The 21,648-nt window shown below is 56.3% G+C and overlaps 4 protein-coding genes across 4 annotated transcripts; 2 read left to right on the top strand and 2 right to left on the bottom strand.

Moving 5' to 3' along the window:
• Positions 1-3,803: 3,803 nt before the first annotated feature.
• On the bottom strand, positions 3,804-4,072 carry INS49_006048 (uncharacterized protein; the record flags this gene model as incomplete). Its single annotated transcript, XM_043166823.1, has 2 exons — positions 3,804-3,956; positions 4,037-4,072. 2 exons carry the CDS (start codon positions 4,070-4,072, stop codon positions 3,804-3,806), a joined length of 189 nt encoding a protein of 62 aa, XP_043027967.1.
• A 4,490-nt stretch (positions 4,073-8,562) lies between these two features.
• On the bottom strand, positions 8,563-11,572 carry INS49_006047 (uncharacterized protein; the record flags this gene model as incomplete). The annotated part of the gene is made up of 6 exons (XM_043166822.1): positions 8,563-8,999; positions 9,058-9,166; positions 9,246-9,384; positions 9,447-9,502; positions 10,021-10,365; positions 11,315-11,572. 6 exons carry the CDS (start codon positions 11,570-11,572, stop codon positions 8,563-8,565), a joined length of 1,344 nt encoding a protein of 447 aa, XP_043027966.1.
• A 2,113-nt stretch (positions 11,573-13,685) lies between these two features.
• INS49_006046 (uncharacterized protein) lies at positions 13,686-17,446 on the top strand (the record flags this gene model as incomplete). The annotated part of the gene is made up of 2 exons (XM_043166821.1): positions 13,686-16,319; positions 16,376-17,446. The coding sequence occupies 2 exons, from the start codon at positions 13,686-13,688 to the stop codon at positions 17,444-17,446; spliced, it is 3,705 nt and encodes a 1,234-aa protein (XP_043027965.1).
• Positions 17,447-17,994: 548 nt separating this feature from the next.
• On the top strand, positions 17,995-20,113 carry INS49_006045 (uncharacterized protein; the record flags this gene model as incomplete). The annotated part of the gene is made up of 4 exons (XM_043166820.1): positions 17,995-18,004; positions 18,820-19,188; positions 19,256-19,827; positions 19,910-20,113. The coding sequence occupies 4 exons, from the start codon at positions 17,995-17,997 to the stop codon at positions 20,111-20,113; spliced, it is 1,155 nt and encodes a 384-aa protein (XP_043027964.1).
• Positions 20,114-21,648: the final 1,535 nt, after the last annotated feature.

Below are 21,648 nucleotides of genomic sequence, written 5' to 3'. Positions count from 1 at the left end.
AGGACAGGCTACGGTTCGCTACCCATGCGGAAAGTACGTACACACTACACACATACACACATACACACTTTGGCCGAGGGAGCTGGAGGTGTCAGAAGGGGGGGGGGCCAGGGGAGGGGAGGAGAGGAGAGGAGACGGTGGACCGAGCTGACTTCGACGGTGCAAGCCGAGGAGAGGTCCGGATCGAGTGGCTGACACTGTGCCCACCGGGCGATCCCATGGATCTCAAGCCAATGGACGCTGTCTGATCCAGAAACCTACGGCCATAGGCTGATTGATTGACGAAGATCATGGCAATGGGCAGAAAGGTCAGCATTGACGAACGCTACCAAGATTCTTTGTGGCACATGGGCATCTGATTCGGTATAGTACCCACTGACTGGGCTCAGTGATGAGTGTGGCCTGAGGGACTGACTGCAGGGCAACTGTCGTTGTCCAGTCAGTCAGACATTGACCTGTCATTGACCCCAATATGCCTGGCGGAATGGCGTCAAGTTTGCCAGGGATACTTGGGTACACCTGTTGGCCTGGCTCTTACACAGTAGACGCTTCTCAAAAAAAAAAAAAAAAAGTAATGAAAGGAAGTCTGTACCCATCCACACCAACCCTATTTCAATCAGAATCAAACTCCAAACTCCAGGCTCATTAGAGACCACGGACGGCCCAGCCAGGTTGACTCTGCCGAATGCGTTTCGTTGGATATACATAGTATTGAACAAGGATGCACAGCATCAAAAATGTGTGAACAAGGGAGGGCGCAAAGACAGTGCGTTGCCGACTCTGGACAAGGCCAAAGCCTGGGTGGGGGAGGGGCACAATAAAGAGAGAGAGAAAAAAAAGGGTACTCCGTTGGGCTTGTCGTATTTTACCCCGGCCGTGGTACCGATTGTTGGCGGGTCATTTTGCTCTAGGACGGGCCTCAACCTTTGGCTTAGCGGCCTCTGCTTTCTCCTGCTTCATCAGGCTGTCTTTCCCGTGGAAACAGGTGAAACTTTGTCGGCAGAACCGCGCCCGTTGTCGCCTCTATTAGCGCGGGCTGTGCCCGTTCCTGGAGGCCGTCCTGAATAGAAAGTGGTCAGCAAGCCTGCGGGTGTGGGTCGGGTTGCGTAGGCGTGGGAAACGACTCCGTTGTTGGTTGCTGGCCGATCCCAAGCTGGAATTCCAACTTTGGACATGTAGGCCGACGGAGCCACGGTCGTCCAGGAATCTAAGCCCGTTGCCCTGACGTCTCCCATCTCCTTCTGACGTTCGTCATCTCGTTCCTAGAGGCGCATCCTCTTTTCCCACCTCATCGGAGTCGGCACGTGGCTGGGTCTCGTATGAGGGGGGGATCTAATACGGATCTGTAGGTTTCGGCATGGCTCAGGGGTTGAAGGGAGACCGTGACCAAGGCAAGGAGAGATGACCAGCAGGACAAGGATCAAGAGGGCTGGAGGGATGGCGATGTCTGCCGGGCCAAAGCCTGGATCCTGCTGCGTTCCACATCCAGAGAACCCTCACCACCACCGCGCGGGACCGGGTCCATATCTTCAATCCCCAGCCGCGAGGAGGTGGAATGGGGAATGGATCCAAGGGGTGCTGATCAGATGAAAGGGCTATCGAATGCCGCCGCCGCTGCTAGATTGCGTATCCGAGAGTGCGCGTTTTGACCCTGTTCCATCAGCCATCATCCACGCATCACTCATATCAGAAATGCACCATTCAATGACCGCTATTGTGGGAACGGATGCAGTCAAGTCACGATGCTGCAGGGTTCACATTCTGGGATGGGGAGCGTCTCTGACGGCAATCCCGCCGAGGCATCTGACCCCCCCCCCCCCAAAGAAACATGCTAGTGGGCACGAAATTTCGGAGCGCCCAACACGGCGCATCGAGGCCACTGTGACGAGGCTGAATGCACCCCATATTGGTCCGTCGGGGTTTCAAGGAAGGGGCACAGGCGACAGGATCACCTCTGACAGTCTGAAGAAAGGAGATGACATGGTCTCTCGTGTCACATCTCCGTATGTTCCCCCCCTCCCCGGGGAGCCAAAAGGTTTGTTTGAGACTTGGTAGCCAGCCTTGCCCTTTTTCGGCGTAAGATACCGAAAAGAACCGGCGCAGCGCTGAGTGCTGCGTGCTCTTGCGGTGCCGATGCGACCCAAAGGGGCTCCGTCAATCGAGACAGGCTGTGACGCTGTGTCGCCACGCAACGCGACGCAACGCAACCGCAACGCCGAACAGCTCGCTCCATGGGCACTGGCGATCGGGGTTGATTGCGTTGCGGCTGGGATCGTGAGCTCACTCGTCTTGCTTTGGCTTTCCTGCTTCGCCTTCGCTACGCGCAAGCACATGTACAATGCCTAGATAACCGGTTGGTCTGCCAGGGCGCCCGCCATTGGCTCGCGCCACCTGCGTGCTGCTGAGCTGCCGAGTTATTAATGGCAGTAGAAAGCATCGTGGCTCCAACTCCAGCTGGTCTGCTTGTCAGGCCCCGGTTACAGGCCTGGGCCTCTAGCCGTCTGGTTGGCTCGGTTGGCGACTGCTGGATGACAGGATCGATGCTCGACTTGGGCGCAGAGCTAGCCAGCTGGGCCTAGTCGCAATCATCTGGGCGCTCTCAGACTGCTCACATCAGACCAGGAAAGACGCAAGAGGAATTTGGCTTGACGCCGCGTTATGCTGCACCAGGCATCATTCCCTGCTGAGTGGACGCTCCGTGAGAGCTTGCGCAAGGCTTGCGGAAAAATGCACTACAAAACTGTACAACTTGTCTCTGATTGGTGCCTCCTGCATCCCGACGGCCATCCCCCTCAGACAGGCCCCGAAGCAACCGTTTTCGCAAAAGGTGCAAACGTGTGACACACCACCAAGCGAGGCAGGGGTGCGGGCATATCATCAAGTCGGGACGGATTTCTGGCTGGCTGTTTGCGAGATTCGAAGCGGCCTGGGCGGCAGGCTGGGTGGGGCAGCATAGAGACAATCAATGGCCGGGGTTCAGCCTTTGTGGGATGTGTGTGGAATCGGGCATCGCGGTCCCCTTCTGTCTGATAGTGGTGGTGGTGCGACGAGAAGTCTGCATGATCGATACCTATCTGACGAGACCCCCTTTTCTTTTTGGACGCAGCGGTGCGCGACCGCAGTGGTCTGGCAATAATTTGAAATGCGTCCCCGGGCGCGCGAGCCTGGAGCAGGGTTGAGGGCATCAATACTCGCCCACATATGTAGCTCGCTGGCAAGGGGCTCGGGCTTTTTTTCCCCTCCCTATTTTCAAAGGCGGTATGGGAGAAACCCGGTCAGCAAGCCTGATACTTGTGTCCTTATTAGCCAGCGGACGGCGGTCTCGTCAGGCCCACGTATCCGTGCTGCCGGCGAGTTCATATCATAGTCAGGGGCGTTGGCCGAAGCAGGCAGCCCTGTCGGCCTTGGACCGAAGACGAAAGGGTGTGATGTGATTGCTCGCAGCGCTTGCAGCAGGAGGTGCTCGGGAGGTGAGTGGCTGTAGTGCATCGTCCTTTATTCCTCTTTCCCGCGTCAGGTTGCAGCCGTCTCGTCGCCCGACTTTGACCGCGCAACACCAGAAAGGCTGTGTGCTTAGGATCGGCGTCGGTGCAGTGCTGCACATTTAGTCATGCTCAACTAAGGCAAGGCGAGCATGGACTGCCCCTTGGATGGCGGCAGATGCGAGCCGTCTCGAACCGTGTTGAAGCAGCCGAGCTGAGCTGATACGCAGGCAAGACCAGTCACAACCGTGCCTCGATGCCAAAGGGCGGGCAGCCGGGCATAAAGGGCCGGAAGTGTCGGTCGGGATAACAGAAGCTCCATCAAACGACGTCGACGTGCCCGACCCCTGTCACCGACAGCAGCGAGCTGTATCTCGTGATGACATAGACTATGTATCCATCCTTGACGGGCCCCCGGGGGACAAAAGAGGCGCCTCCATCGGTCGGAGCGCACATGGGCCCCTCGACGTCGGTCTCGTCATGAGATAGTCGGCTCTGAGTCCGAGACCACTCCAACCTGATCTGACCCGAAGCGACCAGGCACCAGCACTGACCAGGTGGGAGTTGTTGAGCCCCCGGGTACCGCTCATTGTTGAACAATGTGGGCAGAGACAGGTCTCGTCTTGTTGGATTGGATGAGACGCGGGCCAGGCAGGATTGTGGAATTGGAGCTAGCTCCCATGCTCTTGCAAGGTTCAGACTAATTAAGAGCTTGCAGCAGGGTGACGCGACAGAATCGCGCGTAAATTGGATTTTTCTTGTCGTGCCCACCTTTGCCTTTGTGCATGTTTTGTTCGCCTTGCTCGCCATGTCTGGGCCGGTGGATCCAGTTTCGATGGCGGCCGTCATGATCGAGAGGCTCCGCCGAGCCCGTCCGGGAAGGGAGAGGGCGATTCATGTCTGGGCGGGACCAGGAGCTAGTTGACTTGAGCGACGATCGAGCGGGCGTTCATCAGAGTTCGTGACGGTGTTGGTAGCGGCGCTCAAGGGGCAAGCAGGTAAGCCTGCGTGCGTGTACACGAAGCGCTTCCAAGGCTGCCGGTCACGTTAGGTTCGGGCCTAGAAGTACAGCAGGCAAACGAGTGGAGACAAACCTCTTACACAGCCTTTTTTGGTCGAAGCATGGCGCATGTCGCATGTCGCATGTCGGGGCAATGAATCGACTTGATCACGTCGTCCATGCAAAGCGCCTCTGCCCAGTGCCGTGGCTGCTAACCCAAAACCAAGATCATCAAGAGCACTCCGCTCTGGTGTCTCGCACTGTACCATATGGACCAGGCCCGCCAGGATGCCTACTATCTGCGTATCTGTACGTGGGTAGGTAGCTTTAGGTGCCCAGGTGGGCAGGGCAGGCAGCTACATTACACACTCGCTCTTCTCACCCACATGGGCACTGCGCACTGGCAGTCAAGCGTCAAGGGCAGCAGCACCTTCCTTACGTACCTGCCCCCCTGAGAAATCAACTGCTGGTTTCTTACGCCCTCCTGATTAATTGTGAGATGATGCGTCGCCGCCTTTTTTTTGCTCCCTTCATCACCACCCCTTGCATCCATCTCATCCCATCCCACCGCACCTCCGGGTCGACCATACTTGACCAAAAGCCTGATCTCATCATCCTCCCAAGCAACCCCGTGCCCCCTTCCCCATCCTCATCCACGGCAACCCCCAAGCTCCCGGTCATATCACTCTACGGTGTGCCGTGACACAACCACCCACCCACACGTTACAGCCACCCACACCCACACCCGCTTCTTCACGAGCAAGGTTCTGGGGATGAGATCCAAAGTAGGTAGTCTACACGCAGGACTGCACAGTGCACAGTGCCCGCGGTCGTGCCCTGCAGGGACATCAGCTTGTTCATGTTCGGCCCAGCTCTCGCTCTATCGGCAACATAGGCCTGCCTCTGCAGGTTGAGTAGACAAACTTTCCCAAGGCTATGTCGAAACCGCTGTCAATCTAAAGGGCCGGCTAATGCAGATCCGAAGGCCCAGGCATAGGTAGTCCAAGCCATCATCCGTGGTGGCCTTGACTTTCTTGTCAGCTTGACAAGGCCGGCCAGGGCAGGCCCAGACAATTCCGATTCCACTGGGCACTCATCATCAGAGCCATCAGGATCACCAAAATTGCCGTCCTCTCGCACAACCACTCAACCCGGCCAGTGGGACAGACGACCGCCGCAAAGTGAGACCGCCTCACTGGCGATCTCACTCCTTCCCACAACCAGATATTGCATTTATGTTCAGACCCGGGCCAGACCAAATGGACCAGGACCCAGACCCAGACCCAGACCTGAAATGGCCCCAGCGTCACGTCGCGTAGTACCTTGGAGGCAGCAATCACCGCCATGATTCGCGCAGCCTGTGCAACAGCCGGCCAGCGGGCCAACACGCCCAAGGCATCGCTTGCTTCGCTCAGACCCGTCAGGTTGGCCCGTAATGGACTGGCGCGCTTGCAATTTTTAGGATCGTCGGAAGTTGGCTCATCAGGGCTCATGAGTCGTCTGGCGGTGCGCCTGTGAGCCTCACACCAACGCAGGCCCTCCCTGCGTGGTGGCAAGTTCGCATACGACAAGACGACACGACGACGCTCCTCCAAGGTCAGCTTATCAAACACAGAGATTAACAGACTTTGGTCACGGCGGTCTATGAGCACTCGGGAGTACTGTCTGACTCCTGACCTTGGTCAAGCTTCGTCGAAACTGTCATCCACCCAGCTACGGTACCCTGCCGGATTGCAGTGACATGCCCCCAGCTCTGCCCGTCACTGCGAGTCGCAACTCAGGCTGAAAGAAGGTTTCTGCGGGACTCCACGAGACGTTGAAATCCTCCTGTCGGTCTAATCTTGACACTGGAACCCTGTCGTCTTGGACATCATGATTTGCGCGTGAGTGCCATGCTGACCCCGCTCTGACCGAGTCCCACAGTCCGGTTACGGGCTTTCTATCAAGGACTCTATCGTCTGTCTCTCGGCAGAGCACGAGCTGATGCCATCGGCCGGATGACCAGCCCTCGCGCGCCCCCTCGAGAGACGACTTGACAAGGCCACATTGGACTTACTCGTGCCGCGGCCTTGGTTTGTGCAGCAGGTCCGACTGTGAAAGTCAATGACTGTTGCCCGCCCCCAGAATCTTGGACCAGAGACACGAAGTGACCGTGCCGACCGAATGTCTTGGCCGTGTGGCTTTCTCGTTTGCCTCCTCAGTCCGCAGAGGTCTGCACCATGGTTACAGCAATCTGACACGGGTTGCCATCTGTGCACAAGTCCGCGTCCTCTCGCCGCCTATGGTCCAAAGGACAGTTAATCTACTTGATAGGCGAGGAGGTTCCGACTCCCAGATCTGGGTTCAAGCGACTGCTGATGGCGCTAAGAGGATGAGGTGCGAGATATGGGGTTCGTGCAAGTCCTCACTCGACCCAAATGTTGCACCCCTAGTGTGGCACTCTTGACCACGGTCACATTGGCTACGTCCACCGAGGCTAGTTGGGCAACTGTGCGGATGGGGATACAACCGGCCTCTTATTCGGGCGATACCCCCTCAGCCAAAGTACGACGGGCCACGCCACGCCTCGTAAGCCAAGTTCAAAGTGCATGACTGCCTGACCCCAAACCCACGTTGATGGATGTGGTTAATGCAGGCCGAGGAAACCAACCATATATTCGCGATTATTTTCTCGTTTTAGTGCATTTTTGCCCACGACGACAGACTAGGTTGTGGTCCTACCCGCCCACTGCACTTCCCTTGGGTGGACTAGAGCCACCCATCCACCGGGGTGCCCAGGTGGACCTAGGAGCGGCGGCTTTGTTGTCCAAGCCTCTCGAACAGCCTCACATCGGAAAACCCCCTCCCATCGAACTACGCCCGGCCGTCAGCGGGCCACAAGCGACAATCAGCAGCTTCAGTGCGCCCCCCCCCCCCCCAAGCCCGTCTGTCTCCTGCCGCGGTCCCTTCCCGACTGAAGCCAGATAGATTAGGAGTGACCACCTCTCACAACCACCCCTGGTCCTGCGGGAGCCTGCAATGAAAGGGCGCACACTTGCTTGCGGCAACGCCACGATGCCACTTTAGTATAAATTCAACAATCATGGTTCCATCCTGTACAGTGCAACAGCCTTAATAAGGGGCTCATGGGACGGGGGCCGCCGTGAACCCGCGAGAACTCTACGTTGTCAACGATACTCTACGTACAATACAGCGAGACTAGAATCACGACGTATGTGTGTCGGGCCCATAATTCCGGCTCTGTTGCTTTTCCAATCAAGGGTGGGCAATGGCCTGTGATGCAGTGGACGTCGCCCTTGCCTACTGCACCATGCGGCACCATCATCGGGATTCTGTTCACGACGTGACAGCAATGACACGGCATCTGCATTTCTGACTGCTCGCGCAAAAGTAACGCCTTCTGCCCTCATTGTCGCACAGAGCGAGGGCCAAAAGGAAAACAGGCTAGCGGCCCTCTAGGCGGGGACTCTACGGACGAGCCACACACACCCTCGTCAGAAGTCAGATGATTGCTAACCATTCCTATCCCATGGACAGCTCGGACGGTTGCCAGATCTCGAAAGCCAAGGTGGACTGATAATCGAGTGGTCACTACGGACGGCTCATAACTGCCCGGCATGCCACCCACCAGCGATATGGCTGGCCCCCAGAGGCACCAAAGTCCCGGGGCACCACTGCGCGTCCATGGCACGGCTCAACTCTTGGGAAGAAGCCAGACGCCTGATTCTCTGGGTGGGAAGCCAATTGGAGTCACACATTGACACCTCATCTATCTTATCATGGCTTCCGCAACAAGCATCGGGTTCGGAGTTTTTGGAGGGTTGGAACGCCCTGCTGCTGTTAGTAGTACCGGCCTGCTGCGGCCGTTCATGGCACAGCTGCTGTTGGTGCGGGCGCGCGCCTCACTCATACTTTTGCTTGACAATTATATACTATTTTTGGGCTACGTGAGATACAAAGCTGTATCTGGCCCCGCCCGGCATTATAGCCAACCGAGTTCTATTTGGGGGCTTGTGCAGCTACATTGTCTCTCGCAGCGATCATTGTGCCTTGGGGTTTGAGATTGATCTGTTGTCATTCTTAGATTGTGGAGATCAACGCCCTGGCTCGGTAGTATTGGGACCAGGGCCGTGATGGACCCCGACCAGGAATAAATGCTGCCAGTCTCGGTGAGATGGGGTTCCGTTGGTGTTGGTTCATATGTTTCTGGTCGTCGCCACTTCTGTTGTGACCCTCGAGGCGCGCGTCTGCGGTGCAGTCGTCCGCCCTGCTGCTAGGACTCCGTTTCCCTGCTCCTGCGCGGCCGCCTACGACGTCGGTCATCTTGGCCTGGCATGACATCAGCGTGGCCACCCGATCCTGCCTCGCGGCGACGGGCTCGGTCCAGTGCCGGCTCGACAACCTCTTCTGCGAGACGCTCAGCGGCGTGCTCAAGGGCGAGCTGCACGCTTTGGCGTGGCTCCTCGGGAATCGTGCTCGGGCGTCGGCCGTGGCTGCGATAGCGGTCGTTGGAGGACCTGCGGGCGTGACGGTCAGCTGCCTGGCGGGTGGACACGTGCGTGTCGGGTTGCTCACCTCGGCTGCCGTGATGCTCCCTGGCGAGGGCTCTGCGAGTGCGGGCGGCGAGCATCGCGTCGCTGGCGGGGGTCAGGGAAGCGCTGGGGAGGTCGCGGACGAGGATAGGCTTGGTGGTTGTCGTGTGACTCGTGGCCAGCGGACCGCCTGCGCCCGTCGCCTTCCTCTCTTCTATCCCGAGTTCTGACCTCGTCCGCGATGTTGTCTGCTACCTCTTGCACCACTGGGTTGTTGGTCGCGAGCCTCGCGATTGTGGGGAGGAAGGACGCGAGCTTTGAACCCCAGCTGGATTTAAGGCTATGCTTCTCGCCTTTGTCGTCACTAGATCTGGATGACAAGTTTCTCTGGTCAGCATCGTAAACCGCTTGGAGAATCTCCTCATCACTCACTCTGCTGTTGACGGTGACCTCAAGCGGGGACGCATGCCTTCGTGGTCTCGCCGGTTCTGATCACGATTGAACACACTTGGGGTCATACGCATTCTCCGTCGTGGGTCGTTGCTATCACTCGAAGCCTGACTCCTCGTTGCGCAGGTGGCCCCAGCGCTCGAAGGCGGATCGTCGGATTGAGCTACGTTGAGGAGGATGCTGTTGTCGGCCGCTGGATGCCCATTGTGGGTTCCATCGTGTGTATTGTAGTAATTTGGGCCTCTACTCGAGGAAAATGTCTCCGGAGGGTGTGTTCCGCGACGCTTCCTGCCCTGGTGGTGGCCAACCCGTGATTCACCAACACCGGGAATTCCGTGGCTGTCTCTGCGCCGGGCTGGATGCTCTCGAGGTGGCAATGAAGGCTGAGGCCTGCCGATGCGAGACTCGGCACCGCCTGAGGCTTGGGCCACTGGTCTCTGGACTATTCTCTCGTCCGGGCTGGGAGTGCGCCGACGACGTCCCACTCGAGATTCGCCGTGATGGAGGTCTTCGCGGGTCGGGATCCTGGTCGGGCTCTGTGATGGTCTGGAAGGACGCCCAACTCGGGACTCCAGGACTTCAAGAGATGGCTCATGGAATGCGACTCGTCGTCTTGGAGGGTCGGATAGGCCCTCGTTGTCAGTGTGACATGCTTCTTCTCTCTGGCGACTGCCTTGAGGATCTCGTTGCGGAGCGCTCGCGGCTGCGACAGTTTCGGCCGTCTGAGCTTGATGGGTAGCGGGCCGCATAGGTTGCCCTGGAAGTCGAGGCATTTTGTCTCCTCCGCCCGCTTTCTCACTGCCATTGTGGTGTGCTCGTTCTTCCTCTTCCTCCTTGTCGTACCGGTCAACCAGTGCCTGTAGACGCTCAGCCTCACGGGCTCGCTGACGGCCACCTGCCTCTACAAGGAGGCTGGCCAGATCGGTGCGTAGCTCGGAGTCAAGACTGGTAGATGACCTGTAGCTCGTGTCGCTTGACTTGGGGCTGTCAGAGCTCGGTCCGTCCCGCTGAGGAAGTGTACTGCCGTCCTGATTTCCCTGTCGGCCACGACCGCGCTGTCGTCCTTGTGGCGGGGAGCGGCTGGGAATGGGAAGTGTATGGCGGCGGGCGTGCTGGCGTCGCCGCTCGCTAGGCGATGGGGTGCGGCTACGTGTGAATTGCGAACCGCCTGGTGGCGGGCTACGGCCCCGTGGTTGGCTCTGTCCTCGACGGCTTGCTGGAGGTAAAGAGCCGCCACGATCGGAGTCGTCGTCTTCGATAGTGGATGCGTGACCTGGAGAAGGAGGACGGGTTCGTGGCTGGCTATTAGTCCCTGGTGGCTGTTGGTAGAACACACCACTTGGTTGCTGACCCAAGGGCGGCGGCGGCGGCGGTGGCGGCGGTGGTGGAGGAATCAGTCTTTGGGCTGGCATACCTGTTGCTGGGGGAGGTTGTGGTGGAGGAGGCGGTATGACAAAGTGTGTCTGCGGCTGTGCTCGAGGGTACATCACCGCTGGCGGAGGTGGAGGCGGGCCTGGTACCGCCAACTGGGGAGGGTACGTCGCAAATGGCATCGGCTGTGGGTAGGGCCCATGAATTGGGTGTCCTTGGACCAATCCAGGAGCACTCATCGGCGGTAGTGGGGCTTGCTGGGGAGTTTGAGGCCGTTGCGGAGGAGCCTGCGGTGGCCATATCTGTACATGAGATTCTCGTGGAGAGGGCTGCGAAGACTCAGTAGTCACGGCAGACCCTGACGGTCCAACGAAACCACCACCAGGCGTGGGAGGTCTGTATGCTGGCGGGGGCGAAGTAGGCGACCGATGGTCTCGAAACACCACAGTCCTCTGGTGTGGCCCAGACGAGACGATGACGGTGCGGCCATCGCCAAGATCCAGCTCGATGTCCTCGCCAGACTCCTTGATCCTCTCCTGCCTTGGTCGGATGACCGTGTACCAGTAGATCCATACGATGGCTATGACGACGACGACGACGCTGAAAATGATGCCGAACTGGGCCGGCGTGTTCAGGCAGTCCCAGGCGTTGTTGGAGCACGAAGTGCCGTAGTTGCCTGGCACCTCGCGCCTGGCGAGTACGTCGACTTGCTTGATGTGGGATTGAAGAGGCGGCATGGCTTTCGATCTGTTTTCGATCTGCGCAACGGCGCGACACGTTTGGGCGGCTGGCTGACAAGCTGGTGTGAGTTGTACATAGGTCACGGCGTCGAGACCAGGACTGTGACAGAGGCAAGGCTGAAAGGGCTGGAAGAGTGTAGAGGGGCCAGAGATCAGAGAGGTCTACGAGTGTCGAGATAAAACGCGACTTGCTAAAAACGGTGGCCGTGACGGGGGACCTTGCTGTAGAAGATTTGAAGGTCTGCCTGCTTTTTCAGGTCACAAAGTCGAAAATAGAGCCACGGCGCCCAGTGAAGCTGGTTGGAAGTCGACAAGGTAGAATCGGCTCCAAAAGATCGTGGTCTCATGCTATTGTATCGTCATCAGTGCTACTTGTCTAGATGTGGAATAGAACGTGATGGAGCAATGCCCATGGCCTCAAATAAATATCATCCATTCAACATCACCAAGATCTCATAGACGGACATGCATTTGCTGGGTACGTTTTTGTTCCAGAGCTACGGAAGGTGCATTACGTCTTAGAAAGGCACGGCATTGATGTAGTGGATTGAAAATAATTGAGTAAATGATTTGCATTCCAGTGCCTTCCTTTGCTATACCTCTATCAGACTTCACTTTGGTTTTTTTAGCTGGTGCCAAACAACCTCATTGATGATCTCCATGTCCATATGATTCTCGAAGAGATAGTGGAATTGACCTTGAGCACACGCATTGCTGCTTACATGCCGCAGATATCTGTTCCTAATTTTCCAGGTCATAATTGTTGCTCCTGTATATGAAATGAAGGGACTGCTTTGTTGCTGTACTCAATGCTAGAAGGATAGACATAAATTTTGGTGAGGATTTGAGGTCCACAACTGCATGATTGATGCTCATATTCACTCGTTTCTGAACAAGCTGCTGTGTTCCAGTATCACAAGTTGTACCTCAGGACATTCCTAGACCTCCAGACTTCGGCGAAGAGTTCCTCTTGCTGTTGACCTCCCTGCCTCAATGATTAAATTTAGGAGCAGAGTAACAAGTGATAGTATCTAGCTGGGACACAGGACTGCATAACTCATATCTCAACATTCTGCTGTATTCGACGGATCAGTCCTGTGAGAGCTTCTGGAGGGTATGGAAATACGACAACCCTTTGCGATTACACACGGTGTCCAGAAAGACGAGAAAAATTTCAATGCCGTTTCTATCTCCTCCCAAGCTGATCCTCTATAGCCGGAGACTTTGACAGCCACACTACATTATTAGAGGTATTTCATATAGCTATTGTAATCTTGGACCAATGCATTGTCTCTGTGAGCTGGACTGCTTTTACTGCAAGATTGTTGTAGATTTTTTAAGTATAGGGCAAACCATGGAGCACACTTCGAGTAATGTTAAAGCAAGGATGTCTCGAGGATGTCGAATACTTCGTGCACCCTTAAACACATGGACCTAAGCTCATGCTCGCCATCCGGCAATCGCTCTTGGATGAATTCGTTTTCATCTTCTTCTTTTTTGTTATTCAGTAAAAGAGGAAATGGATATTAGACATGGTAGAGGAAGTGCATAATGGTAGCTGCCCCAAAACAAAATCCAAAAAAAGAAAGAGAACCGTCCCAATTGAAGTCAATTGGGAAGGCTGAGTGGAGAGGGCAGCTCCATTTCTGAACAATGGCAGAAAGGTACCTTGGTACTTGGCTCTGGCGGAACGCAAGCACGGGCGTGGACCCATGTACCCTGGTGGGCTGCCAGCAGGGACCCGCGAGCTGCCATTCAGCCTCATACTTTGGCCAAATGAATTTCGACAACCAAGCTCCCCCATCCCAGACGTCTCTTTCCTTACCTCTCCCCTCCCAAACGAATGCCATCACAGCTCGCAGCTGCTGACGTTGCTTTTCGTTGACGTCAATTCTCGATCCAGCATGAGCTTCTAATGCAGGTACTGGACTTACCTTCCCGGCAGCTTTTCTCGACAGCAGCGCGCAACGAGCGCGATCCTGCGATTCGAACCTCGCCTCGCCTCTAATTCCGCTTCTCGGCGAGTCTCGACCCGATAGCACACGAAGTCGCCAACACGAGAATACTCCTTCCCGAATTTCCCTGGCTCGGCGAGTCCTTACAGACAGTCATGGCGTCGGCGCATCAGAATGGCCACCTCAACGGGGTCAACGGCTCCTCAGACGGCGTGTACACGAGCAAGCGATTCGCAGACGTGCCCGCGACGCTCGACATTCCAGTACAAGACCAAGAAGATGAGGCCGTCGAGATCGATCTGACGAACTTGATGGACGACCCCTCCGATCTGTGCGACCTATTTGAAGCTGAACATGCCGCTCGAACTTATTGGATGGCAGTGGCACTGGCTTATGCGAAACAGAAGAAGGTCGACTATGCCATTGAGACACTCATCCGTGGGAATGCTCTTCAGACTATCAGCCAGCGTGACAAGCTGAGTTTGGTCAGTTGTCTCTGCTGGATGTACCTGTGGAAGAGTCGAGAGGCTCCTCGAGTCGCGCCCGAGGGACAGCTCGCGTCCGAGGCCAAGACAAAAGAATACTACCTACAACAAGCAACGGCGACCCTCAACGAGGCTTCGCGAATCAACCCAGCGTTCCCACCACTCTTCCTTGCGCGTGGCGTCCTTTACCTCCTTCGAGCTTCTCTGCAAGCACCTTCAAAATCAGGCGGCACAGGTTCCATCGACCCAGAAAAGGCAGAGCTGTTGCGGTCCGCTCTCAAATCTTTCGAGGATGCTATCCGAGTGTCATTCGGCAAGAACATGCTGGCCGTCATGGGCAAGGCCAGGGCCTTGTTCTCTATGGCGAAGTACCCAGAGGCGCTGTCGGCGTACCAGGATGTACTGCAAAAGATGCCAGACATGGTCGACCCTGACCCCAGAATTGGTATCGGATGCTGCTTCTGGCAGCTCGGATTCAAGGACGATGCGAAAGCTGCTTGGGAGCGAGCATTGGAGATTAATCCTGACTCTAAAGTTGGGAATATCCTTCTTGGACTCTTTTACCTCGACAGCAGCGGGCACGTACCCACCAATAGCCCCGATTTCATTCGGCTTTACAAGAAGGCGATGACGGAATACACACAGCGATCCTTCAAGCTCGACAAGGATTTCCCGCTCACTTGCGCCACCTTTGCTGGATACTTCTTGTCCAGGAAGAATTACGCAAACGTGGATAGCCTGGCACACAAGGCCATCCAGTACACTGACGTGAACGCCATTGCCAGCGATGGCTGGTATTTACTGGCGCGCAAGGAACACTACGCGGGTGACGCGGATCGCGCGAGCGACCACTACAAACGCGCCGATGATGCGAGGGGTGGTGATCAGCGTGGGTACTTGCCAGCCAAGTTCGGTCAGGCCCAACTTTTGGTCATGAAGAATGATCTCCCTGGAGCAAGATACCACCTCGAGAAGATGAACAAACAGGTCCGGAACCACGAAACCATGACGCTGCTTGGGACGATCTACGCCGAGGAAGTTTTTGCAAACGAGGCCGCCACTGTTAAAGACAACAAGACGAACGAAGCCAAGCAAGCCGTGATCTTGCTAGAAGGCGTCAGATCTGCGTGGAAGGATCCTCAGAAGAATGTTGCTCCCGATGCCTCGGTACTTCTAAACCTCGCTCGCCTGTATGAGACTGACCACCCGGACAAAGCACTGCAATGCTTGCAACAGGTGGAGCAGATGGAGCTCGACCAGATCTCTGACTCTGCTATACCCGATGATATCACTGATGAAGGTGCAAAGAAAGCAGCCAAGCGAAGGCTGCTTTCTCCTCAACTTCTCAACAACATTGGCTGTTTCTACTCCCAAGCTGAGAAACACGAGTTTGGAAGCGAATTGTTTGAGGTCGCCCTGGACTCTTGCATGAGAATCGAGGAGACTGGTGACAACGAGGACATGGATACAGATGCCCTTGTTACTACAATTAGTTTCAACCTCGGCCGGAGCTACGAATCCAGAGGACTTACCGAGAAGGCCGTCGATGTCTATGAGCGTCTTCTCAAACGCCATGATGACTACACCGATGCCCGGACTCGTTTGGCATATATTAAGCTGCGGAAGAATCCAAACAAAGAAGGACCTGAAGCTGTTTCGAAGCTTTACAATGAGCAGCCGTCTGACACCGAAGTCAGGGCGCTTTACGGTTGGTACCTCAGCAAGGTCACCTCCAAGAAGAGACCGCAGAACTTGAACGAAGACCATGAGTATCGCACATTCAAGCGGACCCTACAGCAACTTGACAAGCATGACCGTTATGCCTTGGTCTCCATGGGTAACATGCACCTTTCGCATGCCAGAGAGACGCGGGTGCACACCGAGGCCGATAAGCAGAGGCGCGAGAAGGAGTACAACAAATCAGTGGAATTCTTCGACAAAGCCCTGCAGCTGGACCCGAACAACGCATACGCCGCGCAAGGTATGGCCATCGCACTGGCGGAAGCAAAGAAGGACTACAGGACCGCCCTGTCAATTCTGCTCCAGGTGCGCGAGACGATCAAGGACGCGAACGTGTACATGAATCTCGGCCACACCTACCACGAGCTGAAGCAATATCCCAAAGCGATCGAGAGTTATGAGATGGCCCTGTCCAAGGAGGGCAAATCCAAGGACACCATGCTCATCTCCTGCCTGGGCCGCACCTGGCTGAGCAGAGGAAAAGCTAGCATATCCGCTGCGCACGGTCAGAAGATCCCACCTGAGATCAATGCCTACTACAAGGCGCTGGAGCTCGCGAAGAGAGTAAGTGGGCTAGTCTAGATGCACGAGAAGAAGTTCCAGCTGACCAGATTTGAAAGGCCTTGGAAATTGCGCCGGAACAGGTTCATTTCAAGTTTAACGTGGCATACGTCCAGATCCAGCTGGCCATGACGTTGAGGGACATGGGAGAGACGGACAGAACGTTGCAGCAACTTCAGGAGGCAGCTGAGGGGTTGGAATCTGCAATCACGACGCTAGGCGAAGTCGCCAACCGCCCTGACACTCCCTTCCCGAAGCACGAGTTAGAACAGCGTGCCAATATGGCCCAGAACACTCAGAGGAACCAGCTGCAGCGTGCGATTGACCAACAGAAGCAATATGAGGAGAAGAACAAGGAGAAAATCCAAGCAGCTCTGGAGCAGCGGCAAGCTGAGCAGCGGCGTCGTGACGAAGAGAGGCGCAAGGTCGAAGAAGCAGAGCGTGAGCGTAAGGAGAAGATCCGTAAAGAGCGTGAGGAAATCGCGGCACGCGACCGAGAGATCGCTGAGCGCCGTGCGCGCGAGGAGCGTGAGAGGCTCGAGGCCGAGATGACTGAAGACAGCGCGGGCGAGCGGGTGAAGCGAAAGCGCAAGCCAGCGGCACGGTCGAAGGGCGAAGGCGGTGACCGCAAACGCCGGTCGAAGAAGAGAAGAGACGAGGAAGAGGGCGGAGATGAGGGCGAAGGCGACGAATCGGACGAGGTGCAGCAGCGCGAGAGGCAGCCCAAGAAGAAGAGGCGCCTCACCAAGAAGGAGAACAGCAAGTACAAGTCGGCGGAATTCATCAACGATAGTGACGCGGACTCTGCGGCCCCGTCGCGGAAGGAGGACTCACCGGCGTCGGCGATCTCATCGCCGGAGCCGCTGCCCGACTCGGACGACGAGGGTGGTGCGAGTCGGATGGACGTCGACAAGGCAGCATCTCCTGGTGAGGCGGGGGGCGATGATGATGAGGACGATGAGGGCGGCGTGCAGCGACGCAAGCGTGCGAGGAGGGGCCGGGTGCTTGAGAGCGACGACGAGGGCGACGACGAAGATGGGGCGCCGGCGCAGGAGAAGGAGAAGGCCTCTCCAGAGGCGGATGCGGGCCAGGCAGATACCGCCATGGCTGATGGATCCGACGATGAGTGAGTGGGAGGGCAGCAAGTCGTTATGATGAGCACAGCATCAATTTGAGGATGACTCGACAATTTATTCACCGCTTTGGCTGTTCTGTGATGATCTCTAGTGTGCATAGACGCTCTGACGGGACCAGGCCAACAGTAGAGATGCGATGAACCGGTTCTAGCAACTGATTGAACTGGGCATTATGCGGGCGTTGCCATGGCCACCTGAATTCCCACATCCTGCGTACAGCGGCACTTTGACAGGATGTTCATCAACTGTTCGAGGCCCATACATACAATGGAGCCTTGGGTCGAGAAAACAAGCAGGTTTGTCCTACATGTACAATGTATCTTGCGCGGTTTCAAGCCGGAGGGGCGCAATATACACATTCATGTAGCGTAGGATGTCTACACCTGCGTTTCCGTGACATGACGCCGGCAGTGGAGTCGAAGATCACCCGAGCGACAAAGCAGGCATGACCTGCATATCGGAGGAACATGCAAAGTCTAAATTCTGCAGGCCCAGCCCAGCGGCCCAGGGAGGGGAGCAGCGGGAGCAGTGGGCCACAGCCAATGGGAACCGGTGCACCAGGGATGAGGAAAGGAGCCCGACCCCAGCTCTCGCATTCCCAGCCCTCAGGTGCTTGGATGCTATTTCTTGACGCGAGAGCCCGCAATTCCAGTCCAGCCCCGTCCCGTCCATCCGCCCTCTTTTCCACGGCAACCAGCAGGAGCAGCAAGCAGCACAACCTGCAAGCCAGCCCAGCCCAGCCAGCGCTTTTTTGCAGCGTCAACTGCCCCATGTCCCCATCGCAACGTCAGATCAGGACGCTCGTTGTCTAGTCGAGGCGGGCAGGGGAGCAGGCATATGCTGCGCCGTCGAATAAACACACACACACTCGCTCGTTGTGTCCCGACCTTCGCTTTTACTACACGCACTATTAATATCACGGTCTTTGTTGCACTCGTTAGTACCCAGACAGCACATACATACGGCCTGCCAAATTGCATCGATCGAATCAGTCTAGTCCAGTTCCCATCTCTCGCATCTTGCATCTGACTCCTCGCACCTGCCCATCTGCACCAGCACCCGCCTCTGCACCATCTTGTTGCCGCCGGCCTCGTATTCCCCCCTGGCTCGTATCATTGCCACTACCGGTACCCACGACTCCGACTGATAGTTGGACTCCACTATCGCGCTCGCTCGACGACGATACAAGAAGGACAGCCGACAAGTTCGACCCTGTTGGGCTTCAATCACTTCGCGAGGCACACTGCCCAGACCTGTTTCGAGGGAGAGGCTGGAAAAGGAGCGTTGAGCGTCGAGGGAGAAATCGCCCCCCTGAGGAAGGATCGAGCCGGTTCTGGATTGGACCGTTGCGGGCCCTCTCGCACCAGCTGGGCTCGCCTCCGGCTTTCCTGAACTCGACTCGGCCCTCAGCCTTGCCGAAATTCTCAAGCCTCGGAGCGTCGAGCACGACTGCGACGCGATCAGGCGCTCCCGGCCGATCAGGCGCCAGACCGACAAGATGCCTTTCGGCGACTTCACGTCCTTCTGCCAGACGGCACCGCTGCCCTTGTGCGCGGCCGTCGGCCCCATCACCTCCATACACAGCGGCGTCGGCATCGAGACGAACTGCTATGCTCGCAACATCGAGCTGGCCAACACAATCATCTTCCAGATGGCCACAAGCGCCATACACATCGTTGCACTAGCCATGACCGTCATTATGATCCTCCACGTGCGCGGCAAGTTCACTGCCGTTGGTATGTACCCCCTCAATACTTGATGCTCTTTGTTGTCGCACGGAAACTGACCAGGCTCGTGTTGCAGGCCGCAAGGAAATCATCAACTGCTTCTACATTTATATGCTCCTGACGTTCATCTCCCTGTGCGTCGATGCTGGTGTCGTTCCCCCAGGATCGGACCCTTACCCGTACTTTGTCGCCGTGCAGAATGGCCTTTCATCCGCCCTCATCACCTGCTTGATGATCAACGGCTTCGTCGGCTTCCAACTATACGAGGACGGCACACCGCTATCACTGTGGATGCTGAGACTATCTTGTCTCGTCGCTTTTGCCATTTCCTTCCTGGTGTCTCTGGCAACCTTCAAAAGCTGGGCCGGCCTGGGACCGACGAACACCGTGGGGCTGTTTGTGGTGTTGTACCTGCTGAACGGGGTGCAGCTGCTTATATATCTGGCCATGCAGATAATATTGGTGACCCAGACGCTGCAGGACCGCTGGCCGATGGGAGACATTGCCTTTGGCGTCTTCTTCTTCGTCCTTGGCCAGGTCATTCTGTACGCCTTCAGCGACAAGATCTGTGACGCCGTGAGTCACTACGTGGATGGCCTGTTCTTTGCCACCATCTGCAACCTACTGGCAGTGATGATGGTCTACAAGGTATGTCACCGCCCGCCCGCCCGCCTCACGCACTGCGTGCTGCCCCGTGCTGGAGCATATTTACTAACAGCATGGTCTGCAGTACTGGGACTCCATCACCAAGGAAGACCTCGAGTTCTCGGTTGGAACTAGGATGAACAACTGGGAGGTGAAGGAGTTGCTGCCCGAGGAGGAGCGCCGGGGCACCGTCTACCAGGATGACCCATACGCCCAATCCAGCACATACGATCACGGATATTCACCGTCACCAAACGCGACTGCGCACCGATACTCATCAAAATACTAGGCCACTACGCCATACGGGCAATGGAGGCCGGCACGGACGGAGACGTCATGGGGCAACATAATTGGTGGAAACGGAGTGGGTCACACAGTTCGAAGGCCCTGTCTCGTCGACATGATGCTACGACTACCAAGTGGCCTTGTGCTGCAGATATGGAGGGGAAATAATAGGTCACGTTGTCAGCGACTGTTTCGAAAGGGGGTAAACGGCGTTCCAAGGTTATCGAGGACGGGAAAGCGGTGTGCATGGCGCAGCCGAAGAGGACCGGACTGGCCTGGAGTGGCTTTTGATGTGGTGGTCCAAGAGGCTGCCGTTCTAGTAGTAAAAAACTAATCGTATATAATTCCGAGCCTAAATCGAAATCACCCATCCATGTGCAATGCACTCCCTGGGATTACGTGGCGTGGTTTGGGAACCCCCGGCGCCAGATAGGAGTGAGCGTGTGGTTGTGGTAGAGTGGGGAGGGGGGTCGATGTATAGGGGGGATGGACCGAGGGATGAATGGACGGTATTGGCGTCGCGGATCGAAGCTTGGTTTCCTGAGCAGGCCCGGATGGGACGGGCGGGCAGATGTGGGTGGAAACGGGCAGAATGTTGATACGACCGACCGAGCATGCGAGCCGAGCCCGACAGACAGCCAGACAGACAGAGGGAGAGAGTAGAGCAAGACAAGAGAGGAAGAAAGAGTCTCAATATCTCATCATCCGTCAGGGGGTCGGACAGGCCGGGGGGTGGTGCTGGGCCTCCCCTATACGTTAGGTTGCTGTTAGATGGCCGGTTTGGCAATTAAAAGTACCCTACCAAGGAGAGAGGGAGAAAAAAAAAAAAAAAAAAAAAAACCTAGACAGAGTGTACAGTAATAGATGATAGACTACCTGCGTTTCGCAATCCCGTCCTTGTCCTTTCAGGCTATAGGCAGACCGGAAGGCTCCTGCCTAAGGGCGGGTAGTGCGACTCTATTGTTGCGGATTTGCGGATCGAGCTTGGGGTGGTGGCCTAGGTGATTCACTAGTAGATGGGGGGTATCTAATATTTTCCCTTCTCTCTCAATCTCTCGTCATATCTTGGCTGGCTGCACGGGCTGGCTGTTGGTGGAAGGTGGGAGGAAGGATGGAGAGGATGGATGGATGGATGTGACGGATTGCATGCTCGGATTTGTTGGTAATGAGCAGATGCAGTCTATGCACGGAAGTCGAAGTGAGAGAGAGACATGTTGGCTGACAGGGGGGTGGGGAGAAGGGGATTTCATTACTGCGGTGCACCCGGGCAGGCTGTACAGGTAGACACAGGTTAGCAAGTGATAGTTAAGTGCCACTATAGTGAGGTGCAGGTGGGTGATGGTTTTAGGCCCGAGACAAACCCTGGTGCTGTGTACCCATAGTATTCTAGTTTGACCCATCGGGTCACAGAACCCTTTCATCCCAAGGTTTTGGCTGCTTCAAATGTGCGAGCGAGAGTGTGGGTGTGTGTTGCTGATCAGACGGAAAGGGAGCACGGATGGGTTCTCGTCTAATGATGCCTCTGGAACATGGGGGAAA

This window comes from Diaporthe citri, assembly GCF_014595645.1.
Source record: "Diaporthe citri strain NFHF-8-4 chromosome Unknown scaffold_2, whole genome shotgun sequence".
In the NCBI taxonomy this organism is placed as follows: Eukaryota; Fungi; Ascomycota; class Sordariomycetes; order Diaporthales; family Diaporthaceae; genus Diaporthe; species Diaporthe citri.
This window is presented reverse-complemented; position numbering and strand designations above follow the sequence as displayed.